Genomic DNA, 22,188 nt, shown 5'->3' with positions numbered 1-22,188 from the left:
ATTTGAGTAAAAGCTTTATTTAATTTAGAGTTTCAGCATCTGCAGCTGATGTACTGCAGTCCACAGCAATAACCACTAAGCAATCAGGAGCCATTACAGCACGAATAATGCCGCAAACAGTAAATCACCAAAACCAAATTATCAAAGTACCTGCTGCACACAGTGAAGCATGGGAAACAGCATCCCTGAATTTCCAGTTCAAAAATCTTTGCAAGTTAGTGGAAATCTGGGTCATCATGTTCTGAAATTTAATCATTCTATAGGAGGCAAACATGATTACATCCCTTTGCCTAACAGCATGAGGTAAGCAATTGCAAAGGAATTCTTCATTACAGGCATTATTTTGGCAATCTTCCCAAGGCAGTTGCAGATTTGATTACCACCAGGACTGAACTCTCTACAGCAGAATTCCCACCCACATATGGCTACTGGCATACCAGGAGAGATGAAAAAATATGCTGGGTTAAATATTTTAAGGTAATTTTTCCTGACACAGAAGCAGAATCTATTTTCTGCTTATGCTTGCTAAGCTACTGCATCAAATCAGCCTTACACATTTAGGGGAAAAGAAACTTTCAGAAAACAAACTTTAGGATTGGAATCCATCCACAAACTCAAATCTTGTCCCTGAGCACGGGAAGGAATGAAGACAATAACACAACTGAATCCAACAGGAGTTTATTACCCACACATTGCAGGTGAAGTTAGACACTTCAGTTACCAGTCAATATAAGCTTAATTGACAACTCAAAGTGTTCAATGAGTACAAAATCATTAACAAGAGTAAAACAAAGTGCTGATGTATTAATTTTTAAAACATCAGTTGTACACTATTATACAGCAAACATTATATGATCCTCAACTAACTTGGGGCTCGCATCACAATTGTTTGGGTTTTTTTTAAAATCAAGTTCTCCTAGAGGTTGAGAGACTGGGTTACAACTGCATTATTACCCAAAAGGCTGCTAACATACAGCCTTACCTTATACAGACAACGCTGGTTTGTATTTTATCAACTTCCTTTTATCAGGGAATGCAGTAAACAGAAAAAAAAAATCTATACATAAAAAAATTAAGCTCCAATACACAATATTTTTAATACATATATATATGTATTTATATTGTACTACAGATTTCATATAAATCAAGTGTAGGCCAAATTTTGGCATAATTTTTAAGTGCATTAAGTTTAATACAAAATCCCCCTCAAACTCTACTATTACTGTTCCCATTACTTGCTCCTGAACTGATCTTTTTCAGTTTTGATACCTTTAGTCATCTAGAATTGTCTTAAGAGCTAATTTCCATTCCAGTAATATCACTCTTATCTTTCATTATACTTTCTAACAAAAATAAACTTGTGGGAAAACTTAGTGACTAATTTAGTCAAAGTTCAGTGACTAATAAAATTCTCCAACTTGATGGGAATTATTTCCATTTACTAGTCAGTATCTTTAAGGTACTATTATCCCATGTACCCTCTCTTCTCCTCTGATCCTAAAGGAACAACTACTGATCATACACTGCAAGCACACCCCACTTTCCTTCCTTTCCTTACAAGGCCTCTTGCCAAGATGCAAATAATTTCTGGTGCAGAATGGAGTGCAAAGAAATTTTTCTAATGCATGGCTAAATTTGCTTCAAAACCAGCATGTGATACTTGCATTTTAGAGAACACCTAAAGTGCTTTATCCTCTCTGCCACACAATATCACATTTTGTTACCAAATTCAGCTTTCATTGCCTTTGTTCAGTATTGCAAGAACAATGATATTAGTGACCCAATTAATCTATCAATTTGATAAATATATCCTTTGCAGTAAATTTTAAAACAGGCTTATTTTTTTTTCTGCAACAAAAGGCCACTTAAGCTTTCCTGTAGAATGAAGTCTGGCAAGAAGTCATTCAACTTCCTCCCACAAAAAAGTTAAGTTTCCTCTAAGTTGTTTGCAGAATACAGAAATAAATTATATAACCAATAAACATTCTACTTTAGACCAAAGAACCACTCGAGAACCAATTACAATAAGCTGAGTCACAACACCCCAAGAAATCAATTCTCCTCTCATTTTATCTACTGACTTCATTCTGGGGTCTCTTCATTCACAGAATTATGGTGCAGAGGGGGAGTGTTAGAAATGTGCAGCCAGTTCCACCTAGAGAACGGGTTTCCAAGTTGAGCCCTTTAGCAATCTCATAAAAACAGGGCTAAGTGTGATTTCAACAAGGAAAATCACCCAAAAGTGAGGCTATCACATTTGGAGCTGAGTCACTTCACACTCACTGAGCCTGCTCCCAGATCAGCACGGACTTGCCCTTCAGGCTTCATTCTCAGTATGGAAGGAACCCAGTGCAGAACTCCCAGTAAAGTTAGCAGGAATTTGACAGCAATGCCCCTTCCTACCATTGAATTATTAAGTTATCTTCTGTATGGTGTGTGAAAACTGGATTTTTTTGTTGAGAAAGCAAATACTGAAACAGAAACAACTTTTAGCACAACAGATGTATTTACTTACAGCATGCAAGGATTTGTTTTTATATATTTTTGCAGCTAACAACCCTTAATTATTTACAAGTTCAAAATTACAATCTTCACATAAGTAGCAATTGCTTACAGAAGTTCTGGACACTATCTAAGAAATAAGCAAAAAAATGGAGTAAAAATACTGAGAGCAGTAATTTAAAAAAAAACCAAAACCAAAGGAAAATGTATTAGCTTCTAATATCCAGACAATTTAACACTGTTCTGGTAAGAAAAAAAATAAACAACACAAAAGTCACATATCACATTTGGAGATGCCATTTTAAAAGAAATGCATCTTTCTGTTTGGTTTTTCTTCCAAGGAGAAATGCTGTACATAACCTTAAAAAACTCAAATAAATAAACAAAACCCAAGTCCCTTTGGTTTGCCAATTTACCTTTAAGTCTCTCCTCCACCTCCTGATAGAGACCCAACAGCTTCACAGGTGATCACACAGAAGAAAGCCAAAGCAATGCTTTTTTATAAACATGAAACATTTTTCCAAAATAAGAGATTTTAAAACTCACCCAAGATGCACATATCAGTTCTGAGTGAGGGCCAGGCCAGAAAAATCCTGCTCCTATGTTTAAGGCAGTCTCAGACTAATTTGCATCTCTTCAGCCTCTTGGAAAAGATAATTTTGTGTCAAACTGCTCTCTACCTGCCTGTTGGTTTAAAGGTTTATTTCATACAATAATTAAAAAAGGCAAATTTAGCCTGCACCTTTTTGTAATAAATGTGCATTTATACCTGGCTCTATGAAGCAGTATTTCTCTCTGGGACCGAGGGAGTTCACTAGCAGGATGTTTTTGCACCATGTCATAAAGGTTTTCAAGCATATTTCCTTCTGGAAAGACATTTGACTACCTCTTAAAGCTATGTTAACTTTATAAATAAAGAATTTGGTACCAGCTGGTGCTCACACTAAAAACATTTTTCATGTTTAAGAATAGATTAGGGCAAAGAAAGTGCTCCAGTTTTACCTGCTGCTTTGTTATGCCCAATTCCAAGGAATCTTAGCTTATCAGTAAACAAAATTACATGGCAATACAAATACTTTACTTGGATTTTAAGCATTCGCATGTCTGTAATTCTTTCTTCTCTAAAGGTATTCATATTGCATGACATTTTGTGCTAACTGCCCTCTCGAGCCTAACCCCTTATAAAACATGAAAACAGACCAGTAGAACTTTTTCTCATGTAAACTTCAGTGTAGTTGCTGAAGGTGCTGTGTAGACATTCTGATGGACATTTCCTGGGTAGTGGTACATGGAACATGACATTCTGAACTTACTCAATGTACTGTATAAAAATATATTAAAAAAAATTATGACAGTAGAATAAGCTACAGTGCAATTTTCCTTAGCCTGTTGAAAGCTCTGTGTGATCTTTTTCACCCCTTCCAGATCCTCCACAGTACGTCTCATGTTCCATTAATACTAGAGAGCAAGCACAGCTAGAAAATACAGCTTTAATTATGCTCTTTATGATGTAAACTTGAAGTTTCTAAAAGTCCAATATGTACCTTAAAAAATTAGTTTTGCTCACTTACCTCTTCTGTGCTAGAATTTAAACATTTCTGCTATAAACTGTAAAGCTAGAATATTTAAGAAGAATATGCTCTACATTTCAGAGAAAATTATCCTATTATTTTTAACAGTCCTCAGACTAATTAAATATCATTGAAACTACACCACTTGCTTAGGGCTTTGAAAGCATAAGGCATTTTGTGTACATTCCCCCAGCTATTTAATGGCTATCTTGGTGTGCAAAGCCAAATCAGTGGAAATCCCACTCTCAAAACACCAGAAACCAATTTACCTTTTACAGGACATTCTGCATTGAACTGCAAAAGAGGAACCGACACAAAAATCAAATCCAGAAATACACACTGAAACAAGCTAACCATTTTCTACTGGGTAAGGTCTTTTCAGCTGTGGAAGTCGTTTAACACGCTCTCAGGTCTGAATACCTCAGTTTGAATACATTCACAGCAGTGCACTCAGGATGCACAGCAGAAATGCACCAGAAGAACTGAGTTTTTCACATCATCCAGTGCCAGCGTACCGTAAACCTCGTCTGCTTCAAAGCAAGTGAAGTTAATTTTGTCAGTCTCCATACTAATCATCTCCAACACAAAAAACCTTCTAAAACCAAATGCTGCTTACAAAAAAATGTAGGATTCTATCCAATCACCATATTTCCCAAAAAACGAGTACGATGCAAAATGAAGTAATTTGTGTCTGCTCAGACACTCAGACAGCGCTTCCTGCAGTAACTGCTCCCGACGTGGAAAGAACAGATCAGGCAACACACGAACAAGACAAAATGAAACAGAAAAAAGGCACATGAAATTACACTTGAAGGGAAAAGGATTATGAAAAGCTGAAAAGCACATAATAAAATCCTGCCAAATTTAAACATCACAAACTGTTCATGCAGTGACCATACTGTCTTGACTGCTCACAATCCGTCTATCAGAATAATTACAAGTTTACTTTAATTGTTACATTGTCTTATAACTATCTAAATTGGGTAAAAGTGATTATCAACTTTAAATATAGTATGTTAATGCATAAAAATACAGATTTTTCTAGAATAAGTATAATATTTTCTAACCAAATACCTAAAAGCAGTGGTCCTTCTAGATTAGTTTGGAATAATAAGTGAAGCCCATTTCTTTGCAGAATGGGGTGCTTTTATTGTTTATATGTTTAAATAATTAATTTTGAATATCCATCCACTGTATAAACACTCTCCAGAAAAATATATCCTCTTGCAGTAACTTACAATACACATTAAAAATACTTACAAAAGGGACTATTGTTCTTTACAATATCTTGAGCTCAAGGACACAATTCCTGGGTCATTTCATTTATGCAATTTTGATCAGTAAAAACTGAACATTCTGGTTAACTTGGACCATGTCAGCAACATGGACAATTAACATTTTTTAATACCTGCCTAATTACATAGGATTTTCCATAGAATTAGGCATTTTTACGTCACAGTATATATGGCATTTCTTAATTTAGCAACAGAAAGGCACAGTTATTAAACCATAAATTACAGTACCTGAATTATATATACTCTAGTGATATCTACCAATGCTAATTCAGACATTTTTCTCTGCAAAGGGGGCTAAAGAAAAAGCTTTTGCTTTTTTATTTAGAAAAATTCAACCTCATTACAAGTTTGGTCCATTAAAAATACCTCTTAATTGAAATACCTTGAAGCAGGACTTCAGGAAAGAATAGAAGAAAGCAAACGTAACAGTTTATGGTCCAACAACTTGAATTAATTACCGTGAAATGGCAAACAGATCGTGAATGGAGCCTTCTGATCAGCTGTCAGACACACCTGCTGAAGTGTCAGTGTACACAGGTACAGCCTGGCAGCCATCCCAGATACATTCACTGCATCACACACACACAGACTTGGTTACAGCAATAAGTCCAAAAAACAGCATTTACAGAGGTCAGCACTTCTCCTGGACTGATGCTTGACTGCCGGCCCTAAACCATCCCCAGAGATGTGCAAAGCCCTTTAAATGCTTTGCTTGCTTTGTATTGCTGTTAATAGGAAGACCCTGCTAAAGCCAAGCTGGCTGGCCTTCCCTTAGCAAACTAGTGCACCTCTTCAAAAAGCAACTAGCTCAGTTCTCCCTACCCAAAGCGATCGAACTGCATCAGGAAAGGCCAACGAAATGGAAGAGGCAAGGAACAATGAACATGAGGGAGAAGCCAACCATCCCGTAGGTAATGTAGCGATAGGGCAGCTCCACCTCCATGCGCTGCCGGGCTCTCCGCACGTCGCCCTGCGGGATGCGGAATATTTTACACGCCAGGGGAATCGTGGCTTTCTTCATGGCCACTTTTGTTAGCAACAGAACGATGACTCCGATCAACAAGCGCAGTATGGCCTTCCCAAACACAGTCACGGAGAGGGAGGACAGAGACAAGGGCAGGCTGTGGGGAGGAGGATCCAGCTGCAGCCCCAGGATGTAGTTGACGTGGGAGCCACAGGCCACGCCGGCACCGCAGCCCAGGATCTGAGCTGTGTCTCCTCGCGATGTGCTCCACGTGTCCAGGGTGAAAGAGAAGATGCCCAGAGCCAAGTGGAGACTGATGATAATTAAGGGTGCGTATTTGTAAGTTAAGTTGAAGTTGTCAATCAGGTCCACAACTGGATGGAAGATAACCAGGATAAGAATAGCATACAGAAATCCAGCAATAACGTCCTGTTGAAGAGAAAGATATGGTTTCAGTGTAGTAACTATTTTTAAAAAAAGCCCTCAAGTTAGGTTAACAAGAATTCAACCCTAGCTGCTGTAGTGTTAAAAGCAACTTGTGGATTCCCATCTTTTACCTTTTACAGGATTAAATCTTTCTTATGCTAATCTTAAGGTAAGGTATTGCAGTTGATCACCTGTTAACCAATCACCTGCATCCTGACCAGACCATGAATGAAGTTATGATCAAAGGATCCTTCATTGAAGGTACAGGTCTGGACTTTTTAGTAAGGCCTGTTGCAACAGGGCAAGGGGTGATGGTTTTAAACTAAAAAAAGGGGAGATTCAGACTGGATATAAGGAAGATTTTTTTTTTTCCAATGAGCATGATGAGGCACTGGTACAGATTGTTCAGAGAGGTAGTGGATGCCCTGGAAACATACAAGGTCAGGTTGGACAAGGCTCTGAGCAGCTTGTTCTGGGTGAGGATGTCCCTGCTTACTGCAGGGGGCTAGGACTAGATCATCTTTAAAGGTGTCTTCCAGCCCAAAACTATTCTGTGATTCTTCTATGATTTTTCTGCGGGCAACACTGGTCCCTGTCCAGGGCCAGAGTATTCCAACCTACAGTCAGCACAAAATTTGCTCAGCTAAATATGTTCTGCCAACTTAAGTTTGCTGAAAAAGCTCAACAGTGGCTCTGAGGGCCTGGGTGCCAACACACCAAACACTGGCAGCAGCAGCAGCTAGTGCAGCAGTCAAGGACTGACCACTGCAGTCAGACACTAGAGCAGCTTCAACTTTCCACTGCAGCTTCAGAATTAACAATGCTGGAAGAATAGGAATGGTTTCCAAGTGTTAAAGGAGAGGAAGAGATAACCTCTGTGGCTTCCTAACTGATTTTCAGTTTTACTATTGTTTTTAAAAGTCTTTTCTTAATGAAAAGGTTACCCAATGATCTTTTAATTAATCATTACATTTCAGTTAACTGTTGACTGATCACTCAGTTGCATGGAACTCTCTGCGACTTTTGTCACCTTGTTAAAGAAGAATTTGTGCAATCTAAGCACTACAAAGTGGCCCGCCTTCATTTTCATGCTTATCAGCTCTTCCACATGAGCCAGGAGGTGGGACTTCAATCAGCAGAGTTTCTATTGCTCCAGCTTCAAAGAATCATTTTTATTTGCTTCCACTAATTGAAAGCTTGATAGAAGCTCTAATAAAATTGACTAATATAAACATCAGACTTGCTCATTTCAGAAGCAACAAAACAACCTTTCTGCTCTATTTGCCACCTACTCCCCCCCAAACTAAGGCAGGGTGGTTGATGTACATTGCAGGCACCCCATGGTGAACTGTATTCCCTCAAACTCTGCAGAGGACTCAGATGTGGAACTGCAAAATAGCCCTGTCTGCCTGCTCACTATTTGTGGCACGACTTTGTTCTATGACATTTTGTGTCAGCTGAACTATCAGTCCATCACATCATTGTTGACAGAGTGGTTTTAGATTGGAAAGCCTCCTAACTACTGAGGCAAAAATGTCACTGAGTTTTTCTGAGCTGCCTTCTTTTCCCATGCTCCTTTTCCACTGTGTTCATCTACCAGCTTTTCTACTCCCTACCAGGTTTACCCTTTTCTGTCTGTTAGCTTTTCCTCTGGCACTTGATCCTCAAAAACATCTTTAGCCACCCTCATAAGCAGTCTTGCATTGTGATTACCACTTGTAGTGTTCTTGTTTTCTCATTTCTACATTGCATGCACTTGTGTTTCAGTGTGGGGAGTTTTAATCCTGTTTAATAAATGAGTTTGTTTTTCAAAGATGACAACTTTGTTACCTGGTTTTAGAAACTCTGGTAAATGAAACTCTAGCATGCAGAGTGGCACTCCAAAATGCACATGCTTTGAGCAGCTGATGTGGAATGAACTTTAACAGCCACTTTCTCATTCTGCAAAATGATTCCTACTCTGTAGAGCAAAATTTACTCTACACTTTGGAGCAGCCATCAGTTTCTGCGCTAAAAATGACATTAAACACCTGTTAAGTTTCAACCATGGACTGAGTTTATAAAAGACAAGTATAAGTTTAGTGTGAGAGCCACTTTTAGCTATTTTATCAATTTCTGTGCTGAAGAAATGTAAGTCTTCTGTCTCTGTATGGTAGAACATTACAAAAGTACATCTGTATATAATTATTGCACTGTAAAACCTTCAATGCGATGGAAGTTTATTAAATCAGAACAAGATTAAAACAGAAGTTCAGTAGTAGATTAGATTATTTTCTTACCAAAATTGAATGCATTCCCATATAAATTCGACTACAGCAAACCAAAGAACACCAGCAGAATGCCAGGATCAGTCCAAACATAAGGGGATACTGGTAGGGAAGAAAAATGCAGAAACCATATTAGAATTTGAAAAAAATAAATTAAAAAAAAAAAACACTCTATGAACATTCTATAATTAATTCCAATTCACGCCACTGATGCTTACCCTCTTCCTTGCCCTAGCCTCCACAGGCCTAGCAGAGCCCCTTTTCGTAAATTGTTAAGTCAAACTTTTAATCTTCCCCATCTTCTTTGCATTCAGGACATATGAATTTCAGTGCTTTGATCAGATCAAAGCAGTAAGAAATGTATCAATCTCTGCAGCAGTTGTCTTGCCATGCTCTGATATCCCAAACTGACCACAGGGGCAGAGACAAGTGTGTCAAACTGTGCAACAGTTTTACACCGGGTGAAGCAGCTCCACCACTTATTTGTTTTGTTAGCAATTACCCAGGCAGAATCGAGGCTTCATTTTTTTTCCTGAAAAGGAGGAACTCATAACAAAATTACAAAGAAATTAAACTCCTTCCTCAATTCTTTGTTTTAGGGCTTCTGCAGTCATTGACTCAATATCTGGGCATCAGCATGAAACTCTTAAAACAGTAATCTTTTTTGTTCTTTCCAAACCCACATAAATTTCCTCCTACAAGCCACATTTGTTAAACAAAAATCGCAATAATTACTTCCAATTATTTTTGCCTTCTCACATTTTTTTTAATTAGTAAGGACTATTTACCAGGAAGAAATAAAATACTTTGCTGTAATAAGCAGATATCATGTAGGGAAACATTTCTCAGGTTTTGGATAAAGCCATGCTAATTTACATATTACAGCACAGTAAGAAATACTTTCCCCACTATTGCAAAATGTCGTACAAGACAGGATGCAGCTTCCTTTTTTGCCACTATTCTATAAAAGACGCAGTCACAAGATAAAATGGCAAGTCTCCAAAATTGCTTCTCTTCCTACGATAAACATGTTCAATATAAACAGGCAGCCTAGATGTACTCAAACCTAGGAACAAAATCAAAATCTACAGGCAGTTTTCTTGCCCTTTCCCTTGTTCCTTTTACAGGTAACCTGAAGGGTAGAATATCCAACAAATTTGAGACAATATCTCGAAAATTACTGGAGGAAGTTTTGTGTCCTCTACAAAGGCCACTTAACAGATTGGTAAGTTCCAAAATCAGTCTTTCTGTAAAAGGTTTGAGATAGGATTACCCCTCTTCTGCATTTTTCCAGCCTTCACTGAATTCTCAACTCCAGGACCATGCTGGCATGACAAAACTAAAATAACATCCTCAAACTAAGAGAAAATCAGGAAGCTTATGTTTCACATAAGCAGCAGATTTCACATTAAAATAAATACTAAACACCAAGCTCATAGTTGTGTTCCATCTAGACTAAACTCTATTTCCTGTCGCAACATTTGTCTTTGCTTCTATCACATTCATCTACAAACTGGATCTAAACAGAACTGTGTACTTGTGACTCATTTCTGACTGCAATGATGAAGGAACAAACTCAGTTTCCTGCCTTTCAGAACTCTGCTAATCCTGGGCAATGCACCAGCAACCCTGTCACACACACGTGATTGCAGAGTTATCAGATACCAACATTGCTAGAGCAGCCACAAAAGCAGCCCTTCTGGTACCTTAAAAGGGCAGCCACATCCCTCTGCCCCGCTGTGCTTCCCCTTTGCCACTGGTCTCAGGGCAGGAGGAATGCCCTCCCTGCACAGCACTGCTCAACTCCCCCAGCAGAAGTGCTGCAAGTGCAGGGACAGCTGCACCCTGGGGCCTCTGAAGCAAGAGCAGCTTCGAGTTTCAAACTCTTTGGCCATCACTTGATACCCTACGTCCACCCTCGTCTCCTGACACACATCTTTTGTGCTTTCAGAGCCCAGTCAGGTGTAAGGCTTTTCTTCAATGAAGACTTGTCCTGTTTCTGCAGTACCTGACAGAAGCAGAGGCTGGGGCTTTAGCAGGAAGATGAATGAAATGCCAGGCTCAGCAGCTGCTCATGACACAGTGGGTAAGAGGCTGGAATTGGGAGAGGGAAGGGGTTAGAGCAGCTAAACAGCAAAATCCTGAGAAAAAGGAGTACGAAGGAAATAGTTACGTGAGAAGTCTGGTTTTAAGAGTCCTGAGCAGGTGATTGTAAACAGTAGGCAGACTGCAATAATTCTGAAAACAAAAGTAGAAATGCTAGCTGTCAGGGAACTCACAGGGGAGGTGTTTGAGTAAGAAAGAAACAGGAACTCCAGCTCTGAAGAATGTTTTGGAAAGATTATTTGGCTCTGTCATATCTCACTCCAATTCTGAATACCCCTTAAACCATCTGAGAACATGGGCCAGTTTAGCTTCTCTGTAGCAAAACACAGTAGAATAGCTTGAACACCCTCAACTAGAACAGGTTGCTCAGAGCCCCACCCAACCAGGCCCTGAATGTTTCCAGGGATGGGGCATCCACCTCCTCTCTGGGCAACCTGTGCCAGTGTTTCACCAGCAGAAGTACAAAACGTCTTCCCTGCATCTGATCTAAATTAACCCTCATTCAGTTTAGAACCATCACCCCTTCTCCTATTACAAGAGGCCCACAGGAGTTGGCTCCCATCTTTCTTACAGGCACCTTTTAAGTACTGATACAAATGAAGCACAACACCCTGGGTCCTCCTCGGCCTGTTTTAACTCCTACTTTTTAAAGCAGCCACTGGGTTTGAGAATTCCCAGAACAGCAAACTGGTAGCACCTGCTTCAAATCTGCCCCGAGGTGGTGAGACAAGCGTGTATTTGGTCCTCACACGCAGGGCTAAGTGCACAAGGTGACTAAAGGAGAATATCAGCACTCCCACACACCTCTGTGCTCAGCAGCATGCCGAGTCACAGCACCAACAGGGACATCACCTGGATTCTTGTAAAAACAGCTGATGTCATAAACTTACTTTAAAATTGTTGCCTGCAAGGCTGAGGTACCAGCAAGCCTTGTAATAATACTGTTTTATGACAATGGGCTTCAGAAATCTCCTCTGCAAATCATAAATAAATATTCAAAGAAAGAAAAAAAAACCAGCTTTTACTAGGTTTTCTACTAAAAAACAGGCACATTTTATGAAAGAGTAACGTGAAAATTTGAATAGAAACTTATCTCAAGTGTTCAGGGAGGAAAGTCATAGGCACTTTTTATTGTGCTAATTGGGTCTCTACTTAAATGAGAGATATTAAGCAAGACAATTGCATTCCAGCAGTTTTAGTCCCATGGTTCCTGGCATGCCAGATCAGACATACAGAGGCACAAAGGACCAATATCACAAGTTTACTTCCACCCTCTTCCCCCAAATACTGTTGGTTTTACTCATTTGGGCATCAGAAGGCAGACTGGCATTCCATGTCCTTCCAGCTGAGGGTGTGGAAGCTAGGAGAGGTAGACACAGAAACCAGGCTTCATTCTCTCAGCTTGCTCTTTTTGATAAAAGGATTGATGTATCATCGATCTTGACCACACCTGGTGGCACTTCCAGTCAGATATTCAGGAGCAGCCCATTTTGGACACTAACATCTCAAACTCTGTCTCCATGCCCTCATTTAAGACCATCTCATATCCTCAAAAACTCCTTATGCCTCCCCATAGCCAACATGCCACCTCAACAATTCTGAGTGTGTGTTTTTTTTAACCGCATACTGCTTTCTTTTTTATAAATTAAAAAATCCCAAACCAATAAGCATCTTATTTTAAAAAGTAATTTTTAAAAAGTGTATTGATTTCTTAACTTCACCTATTAAGGTAAAGCCAAGGATAAAGCTGACTGAATAAACTACACATTGTGTTTCAGACCCCAATTTTGTTCCCATATCCAGAATCTTGTTTTGATCGAAGAAATTGAATTAAATTAATATTTGTAAAACAGCACTGAAAATATTCTCAGTCAGTCTTTCAGAACTTTATGTCCTATGTTTTTAAAAGAAAACTCCCATCCTATAGAAAATTCCACTACATCCTCCAAAACAGCCTTGCAAACTTCTGACTGGACCACACACAAAACCCTCCCCTATCCTCCTCCCGCTCCTTGATCTTTTTGCCAAGAGTCTTAATAACATAACCATTGTTTAAAAATGCTTATAAGGAAACAATCTGTCCTAAAAGCTTTGACCTAGGTCAGAAAATTCCTTCTTTCATAAGGGAACATTATTAAAAGACACTAAATGCTCACTTCTTTACCTTTTTAAAGCACATTCTGCACCGGAGAAGTTTCCAGCACCCACAAATGATTCAAAGTAACTTTCTAATATTTTCAGTGTTCTACAGTATTCAATGATCTTTTTTTAATCATATCATAACTCAGAAGTTCAACTTGAGTTTGAGATAATTATTTTGGGCTACATTCACGGAAAGAATCCAAGAAGCACTTGCAGCACCTGGCTTTTAATAAGGTATCTGCTTATGGGAATGACTCCAGCACCCTGGCTGGACAGATGAGTTCAAAAAGCACAGCATAACAATGATTTTGTGAAGGGAGAAGAAGAAAAGGGGGAAGGGGATTGTTAGAAAAGAGAAACCACCAATCAGTCATTTTAGGAAAAATAATCAAACTTTTCCTTTCAAAATGGGCCAGGTGGTAAATACCACTGGTTAAGCTACATTTATTAATGATTTTCTCCTTTCTTGCACTGACCAACATTAAAAGCAAGAGACATAAAAACCTCAGTGTTACATGGCACTACAAGAACCTCTTTTTAAAATTCCAAGATAAAGTTTTCAATGCCAGTCCTGAAGGAAGTTAAAACATTTAATTTTCTGCTACACCTTATCTGAAAAGAAATTAAGGAGTAACAATAGGAATTAGCTTATTTCTTTTCATTGCAGTCATTTAAAAAATAATCCTTCTCTGAACACAGCTAGCAAGAAACACTTATGGCTTGCTCTGTTTATGCCCCACTACCTAAAACTACATTTTTTCTGCAAAATAATGTTTTCTCAGTTTAACCAGCACACACTATTTAAAGAACAAGGAGTGCTTTTACATGTGTACAATGCACCAAGAAAAAGAAACTGCTTCAGATGTATTTTCTTTGAATACCTTTTCATCAAAAGGTCTGTAGCCAACCTTAGAGCATTTGTTTTTACATGTTTTCCCCCAAGACCCATTACATTAATAAAAGATTTGCTTAGGCAAAACTGAAAAATACATTTAATGACAATCAACACAGTCTAATGAGACAGGCTGTTGTATTCCTCTGGCAGAGATTCTCTAGTGGCATTAGTCAGAACTGGCTGTGCTCTTTTCAAACTTTTAACACCTGCAAAAAACAGCTTTTTCCAGTTTCCTTTACAAACAAACTACAGGCATTAGTTTGGCCCATGGAAGACCTTACACCTCAGACACACAAGACAAGGCAGTGCTGACCCTCCAAATTCTCATCTCTGTCTCTCTCAAATCATTGCGTGGGTAATTCTGTGTTTTCAGATCATCCCTTCAGCTGTGCTTCCCATGTCAGAAGAGTTTTTGTTTGACTGTTTAGGAAACATGTTCAAGAAGACCAATTAGACAAGCATGCACTCATCTCTTTGCCAGCTTTTCTTCTCAACATTTTAGTATTTTAGCCAAAGGCCCATTTGGGCTTCTCTGAGAGGTGATGTGTCTCTTTCTGGAGGGACTGCACTTGCTCCTGCACACAGACTTTGTATGTAAGTGATGGCTTTCCATGTGTAGCTTCCAGTTTATCACTACATCAATCTTACTGAAAATGCAAGCCTTTCACCAAGAACAGGTATTTGAAACAAGGGTGTGCCCCTTTCTGCAAAATTCTCACTACAGCATTGTTGTGATTAGGCTCTTTATTCATCCCTAATAACCAATTATTCCCTATTTCTAGTGGGGATCAGAGAGTTTAGCCTCTTGAAATGAAAGAGCAGGCAGACAATTCTGGAGGTAATCTTCAATAGGGGTCAGTCAGAACCACAGAGCGAGGCAGATCTCCCTGAAATCCCAACACAGATCCTGTCAAACACATCTCATTTAATCACATTCACCAGCCTTGGCTGATAAAAGTCACAGTGCAGATGAAAGATTTCTGGAAGGGAGTTTCACGTGGTACCACGTAAGAGTCTTACACAACCAGTACTACAGAGAGTCAAAAGAGCACTGAGTAAATGAGAACTGTAAATGAGAACTGCATCAGAGAGGCCACTGGAGAAGAGCTGCACCTACTGCAGGTTCAGCAGTGGTGTTTATCCAGGTCAGGGTGGAAAGGCAGTCACTGATGACAGGCTTTGCATGTCAAACACAGCCAGACACCCAGGGAGGACAAGGCTGTCATATTCAGCACCACGAGCTGCTTCAGGAGGTAAATCAGCGTTGGTTAACACAGTTAAAGGCCTGCTACTCATCAGCCCAGGCTCTGGGCTCCTGCTGAATATCAACTGAAGCTTGCTCGGGGGCTACAGTGAGAGTCAGCAGTTCCTCACTGAGCTCATTAATGCAGAGCTCAGGAAGGAGTGCAAACCCATCATTTCCTAATGCAGACAGCCACTGCTACAGCCAGGCTGCATCCTGGAGGAACTCTGGGAGAGAAGCGAATTTTTTGTATCCCCTGGCTGATATTTATTTTTCTGTATTTTCTGATATTTATTTTTCTGAATTTTCTGTATCCCCTGGCTGATTTTTTTTTTTTTTTTCTCCTCAAAATAAGCCAGCAGATTGAGGACACATTCAGGTACCCTCCCAACTCAAGGACCATTTCTAATAAAATACCCCTTGGTATCCATTTGAAATCAGCAGTTCAATGTAATCAAACATAATATAAAAAATACTTTTTCCAGTAGTCTCAGGCTGAGCCTTTGGAGATTTTGTGGATAATTAGCAGTACACACTATCTCTTCCTCACCCCATCTGGGACATGATATAAGCCAGCCTGGCTCAAGCTGTCATGACTTCAAAGAAAGCAAGTATTCCCCAGTTTGATAAAGGTTGCTTTTTCCTACATCATAACAAGATCTATAACCTCACTGTCTTGTAAATGATTGCCCTCCTCTTTCAGGGTATCAGCATTTCAAAGACAGGGGTGGGGAAAAAAAAAAATCAACATTTATAACACTCCCAAATTGTCATGAATCTTTGACATGAGCTTTATATTTCATGGTTACTGAAGTGTCGTTGAAATAAATGGTTTTCCCTGCAGAAATGTAACATATGAAATAAATACATGAGCATGGATTATGCAAGTAGAATCAGAAGTTTCAGGCAAGCTCTCATAATACAAGAAGAAACTGAAAAGTTTGGATACAATGGACAAAACAGTTAGCCACTATGAAAGTTATCCTAATATGTAACTTGCTTCTGTCTGGAAGTTTCATTGAATATTCCCTAAGCCCAAAGTCTCTAATTGTGATAATTTGCCAAAACCATCTTTAAAATACGTTATCTCTGAAAATATTTCACTTGAGCAATAGAGCTATTGCATTTATAGAAAGTATTTTAGTTTTAGAGTCAAAATTTTTTTGAATACTATGTAAAAATAATTGTAACAGGATTGCTTAAAGGCATTGAAAAATTGAAAAGCACAAAGTCAACAGGTTAAGAAAAAACCCTACTGCAATCCAAACATGTTTTTAAGTGGACAATCTGAGCCACACCTAGAAAAACAGGAGCACATGTTTTCTGTTCTCTATTTTCTTCAAGAAAAAGACTCAGATTGTCTTTGATAGAAAAGAACTATCACACAATGGGAGGAAGTCATAGATCACTGAAAGCAAACTGCAAATAAGCCACACAAGAAAGAGATTCCCTCCTCATTGGTGTAACATCTTTTAGAGCAAGAGGAGCTTTATTTGGTTTAGTATAAACTTCAAAGTGACAAACTCAAAGCTGCCTGTATTCCAGAGTTAAAAAATCCCTGCAGAGAGTTACACCTGTATCTGCCTCAACTCATCCTCAGCCTCGTTCCACCATGATCTGCTGAACCAACAGTCCCGAGGTATTGTCTCACCACCATCAGGTTCTGATTTATTAAAATAAATCCTAAATGCCCAGCTCATAGCTGTGTTCTTTATACTAAATTAAAGTATATATAAGTATTCTTTATACTAAATATATACAGAAAGAGGTTAAACCAACAAGTTTAAATCCAGCGACCTGCACCTACTAGTAAATTTGTAGAATTTAATAAAAACAATACTAAAAACCTCTTTAATAGCTTTCCAAGAACTTCTGAGGTCAGTCTTTTTTAACACCATTTCCAGAAAAACACCATTTTCCATGACAAAAAGATATCATATAGGTTCTACTCCCTTTCAACAGAAGTAAAACAGGGAGAACAGAAGAAGTGTCAGATGAAAGGTTAATGAAAAGACTCTTGACATGCCATTGGTTAATTATTGATTAATTTATGGAAATTATTTAAAAATCAGAAGGGATTTTTTTTTACATGAGTATTTTGAAATGACAGAAGTCGGTTTCAGAGAGGTCTTTTATTCATACTCGTTTCCTAAGAAAAAGGAATTGAAATCAGGACTCAAACACTTTGCTTCTGCATTTCTTAAGCACAGTCCTACACGAATAACAAGGCTGAATGTTTACGATTTCTTACAATGCATTCACGGTAAATACGTTTAGTCAATTAGCAGAGCGTTTCACAGGCTGCAGCGGCAGGGCTGGCAAACCACAGAGCGAGCTCGGTTCATTGGCAAAAACACCATTTCACAGCCTGATGCTGCTCCGATAGAGGCCATCGAGACTCTCCTCGCCGTGCCAAGCTGATCGACTGGTACTGCTAAAGGAGCTCTCCCACATGCAAGGAAGTACAAACCCAGTTTGTTCTTCCAGCTGACACCAGCCCTACACATCTAACAAGCAATAATCAAACATACAGATTTTGGTCATTTAGTAAAAACAACTTTTGAGATTAGGCATCTCAGTGGCAAAACTTCAAATATTTATTTCAAACACTCACAAAGCACTACATTATTAGTAGATATATATATATGTAATTATTATGCCTGCATAACTCCAGCGCAGATAATACTTCACCTTTTCCTAGCAAATGTGAATCCCTAAGAGCTTCCTTCTGGGCACAAGCATTCACCTTGCAGAAATAGACAATGTTTGGTTACAGAGGCCAAATAAAATCTCTAACCCTTAATCATCTTATTCCTTTCAGTCACCCATTCTAGATGCCGAGATAGAGCCACAGAGTGTCAGGCAGCGCCAGCAGACAACTGATGATTGCTGCCAGTGACTGGGAAGACAAGAGTTAAGCCCCCGCACGAAGCTTAGAATCACAGTTAGTTTTCTCTACCGACATGACTTACATCCAACTTAAACCACGCAGGTATTACAGTAAGGATTAGTAAACATTAACAACTTAAGAGTCTAATTACTGCCTAACTTCTTAAAACGCTGCACTGGACATTCACCTGGGAAAGCCTTCTCTCAGCTACTGCTGAAAGTGGTGCAGTGATTTAGAGAGCTGGATGTGCTTTCTTTGGAGTTGCTGCTGCTGCCGCCGTGCTTCCAGCAGCCCGCGCCAAAGCACATGCCACTGCTTGCGTAAACCAGACGATCGACACTGTTATTTTAACTTATCTATTGACCCCGAGTGTAACAGCCAGATTTTAGCGATTCTGCTGAATGGAGGTGATGAAAATATCACAGATTATCAGTTCCTGCTAATTATGAACACACTGGTAGATTGTAGAACCTCCTGAAAGTACAAATACCAGAATCATTTCCAGGTTGAGGTTAATGAAAATAAAATCGTTAAAGAAAAAGTTAAAGGTACAACTCAGTGACGCTACAAAGTGACTCGAAGCAAAGAAGGATCAACAAGAAGCCCTTTAGTTACGGGCTCTCCACTAAATTCTCACTCTGTAAAACCAAATGCCTGTAAAAACACTGGATGCTTATCCAAACTTTGCGCAAATGCACAAGCTGGAAAAAAAACCCTCATCGGAACAAAACGCAGATTGTTACTGTGAACTTTTCATGCGTGCTGAGCTAATCCCCAAAACCAGCACAACTTCCATTCACAAGCCAGAATTACTAGAACGCTTCTCGTTACCTGAGCACTCGCTCAAATCACAGAAAAAAAAAATCAGAGCAAGGCAAGGAAAAAAGGTACGAATCTCACGTTTTCCCAACCAAACTCAGCCACCTCCCCTCCTGAGAAGAAATCAGGTCTGCCACATCGTTACACCTCGGGCTGGAAAGCGCACGGATGAGGGCACGGAGGTGTGAGCATTACCTGCCAGCGGCCGTAGCTGAGCAGCAGCAGCGCCAGGGGGATGGCGGTGCCCGACATGGCGTGGGTGGAGGGCATGCTGTACTCGGAGTTGTAGAAGACCTCCAGCTTCACCACGGGCGGCGAGGCAGGACGCGGCCAGCGGATCACATCCTTGGTGCACTGCCCCAGGTACATCACCCACACCCAGATGATGATGAGCCTCCGGCCCAGCCAGGCGTCCACATTCCAGATGCAGAAAGGGAAAAAGAGGATGTAGAAGAGCTCGTTGCCCAGCTCCGTGCCCAGGCTGAACAGATAGTAGAGGAAGCGGCTGCGAGTGGCGAACTCCTGGCTGCCGTCCTCCTCCTCCGTCAGCGAGTTTCGGCGCGGCCTCCTCCTCCAGCGCCGCGGGCTTCCCGCCGCGCCGGCCACGGCCCCGTTCCCCGTGGGATGCGCCTGCCCGCCCGCGGGGCCACCGTTCGCCACCGGCCCCCGCTGCTCCGCGCCGGCCCAGCCCGAGGGCCCCTCCACCCCGCAGAGCCGCTGGAACGCGGCCACTTTCCGCGGGTCCTGCAGGTGGGCGGCCAGCCGGGCCAGGCGCTGGCCGAGAGACATAGCGGCGGGACCGGGGGCGGGCTGAGGGCGGCGGGGGACTTCGTCTGAGGGGCGGAGAGGGGGACGGGGGCTCCGCGGAAAAGGAAAGCCGCTCCCTGAAGAGAAACCCGCTGGAAGGCGAGGCGCCGCGGATGCCGCGGGACTGCCCTCGCCTCACCCGCGCCCTCCCGCCGCCCGCTCGCTCCCTCCCTCACGCCCGCGCCGGCCCCGCCCCGCCGCGCCTGCGCGCAGCCCCCACCCCGCGGGAAACGCCCATCGCGGCGCGGATTGGCCGCGGCTCTCTCTAGGTCCCGCCCCCGCGGGCGGCGCAGCCAATCGGAGCCCGGCGCTGCGCGAGGCGGTGCGCGGCGTGAGGCAGCCTCGAGCGTGAGGGGCAGAGGCGGCGGAGGGCGGCCCGTGGGGTGGGTCGGGGCGCCGTGGAGGAGCCTGCTTCTTCTCCTCCTCCTTCTCTTCCTCCTCCTCCTTCTTCGTTATAGAAACACCGAATCATTTGCGGTGGAAGAGACCTCTGAGATCATCGAGTCCAGCCTGTCGCCGATCCCCACCTTGTCCACTAGACCATGGCACTGATTGCCCCATCCAGTCTTGTCTTGTCCCTCCAGGGACAGTGACTCCACCAGCTCTCTGTGCAGCCCATTCCCATTTCCATGAAGAAATTCTTCCTAATGTCCAACCTAAACCTCCCGTGGTGCTGCCTAAGATTGTCGGAGCCTAAATCTGGTGGTGTGAACACGAGAGGGAAAGCGGAGGCTGCCAGTGGTCCCAGCCCCGGCGGTCAGGCCGGTTCAGCCACGGTGCAGGCCGTGGCCACAGGGCTGCGGAGCAGCTCAGGGAGGTTCTGCAGTGCCTGAGGCAAGCAGTCGTGTCTTATCCCGTCTCCGTAGTCGGGAGGAGACTGCACATCTCCTGCGAGTGTGCGTGTGCAGGGCTGGGAGTTCAGCAGGACCAGGATGTTTGTGAGCGGGTGCTTTGCAAGGCCGCAGTTCCGCGGTTTCCACCCCGGAAATGCTGTGAGAAATGCAGTCTCTGGTCTCCTCTGCTTTCTGTTGCTTCTGCCTGTACCAATGCCGCTCCTTTGTATTTGTATCTTGCCTTAAAATCAGGAAGTTAAAGAAGTGATAAACTGTTGCTTTGTGCCGTTTTTAAAAGGGTGAGCAATATGGCCCAAGCAACTGGTTAGCTTAAATCCTAACCAAAATAGAAAATCTGATGTGAAATTCAAATAATAAAAACTTGAAACAAAGGAATATGATGCACACCTCTGGTGTTTTAATCAAAATAGCTATTGATACTGTTTTTAGGAGGTACTTGATTTGGTGCTGCGTGATACATTATACAGTGCCAACAAACTATACAAATGGAATTTGCAGCCGTATCTCAAGAAGAAATCTGTATGACAACTTAGTTGAAAGAGATGGCATCTAAAAAGGTCCTGTTAGCAGGTTCCATGTCCTGCTACATTTTTAGGAATGATCTGGAAGCAGATCCAAACCTGCTGCTGCAAAAATTCAGCTCCAGGGTTAATGGAATTGTAAATAATGACCAGGATGGAACACTGATCAATACAATCCAAGTTTGTACAAGCAGCTTGTTCAAACCTAGTGAGTTTTCATTCATCTAACCAAATAGCTGTCTATCTTAAAACCCAAGTGTGGAGACCATTACTGGAAAATAGAAGACTCTGAAGGTAATGACTTTGAGAAGGATTTAAGGGTCAGATAAGTAAACAATCAGATAAGGGCTCTCCTGTATGCTGCTATGGCAGAAAAGGATTAATCAATGTATAAACAAAGGAATTAGAAAGTGTTTATTTTACCTCTCATGTTTGACCTCAATAATATCATCACAGGGTAGTGCATACAGTGCTGGTTTTCAGATTTTAAGAAGCACATTGGAAAATAAGAGAGAGCAAAAGAATGAAGCAAAATGTTCTGGTGGTTGGAGAAAATGCCTTATGCTGGGATGTTTTAAGAGCTCAGGCTGTTAAAGTTATCTGGAGGAGAATTGGGAGGTGACTTGATTGTAGTGTATAGGAACATTCCTGAGGGGAAATACAGGATATTGAAGGGTTCTTTAATCTATTGAAAAAAAGGCATAATAAGAAGTAATGGCCAGAAGCAAAAGCCAGACAAATTCAATAGGAAATAAGACACACATTTTTCCATGGTTAACCACCAGAACACATCCCGAGAGAAGCTGAGGATTTGCCATCATTTCATGTCTTCTGTTGAAGATCAGATGTATTTCTGAAAATTAGTTTTTAGCCAAGCAGAAGTTAT

At 41.2% G+C, this 22,188-nt stretch overlaps 1 protein-coding gene across 1 annotated transcript; it reads right to left on the bottom strand.

Moving 5' to 3' along the window:
• Positions 1-662: 662 nt before the first annotated feature.
• Positions 663-20,125, bottom strand: SGPP1 (sphingosine-1-phosphate phosphatase 1). The gene is made up of 3 exons (XM_038138819.1): positions 19,316-20,125; positions 9,038-9,127; positions 663-6,761 (listed from the first exon to the last, which is right to left on the bottom strand). The coding sequence occupies exons 1-3, from the start codon at positions 19,907-19,909 to the stop codon at positions 6,210-6,212; spliced, it is 1,236 nt and encodes a 411-aa protein (XP_037994747.1). The 5' UTR covers positions 19,910-20,125; the 3' UTR covers positions 663-6,209.
• Between the last annotated feature and the right edge of the window lie 2,063 nt (positions 20,126-22,188).

This window comes from Motacilla alba, chromosome 5 (assembly GCF_015832195.1).
Source record: "Motacilla alba alba isolate MOTALB_02 chromosome 5, Motacilla_alba_V1.0_pri, whole genome shotgun sequence".
Taxonomy (NCBI): domain Eukaryota; kingdom Metazoa; phylum Chordata; class Aves; order Passeriformes; family Motacillidae; genus Motacilla; species Motacilla alba.
The sequence above is the reverse complement of the archived record's forward strand: the minus strand, read 5'-3'. Positions and strand labels throughout refer to the sequence as shown.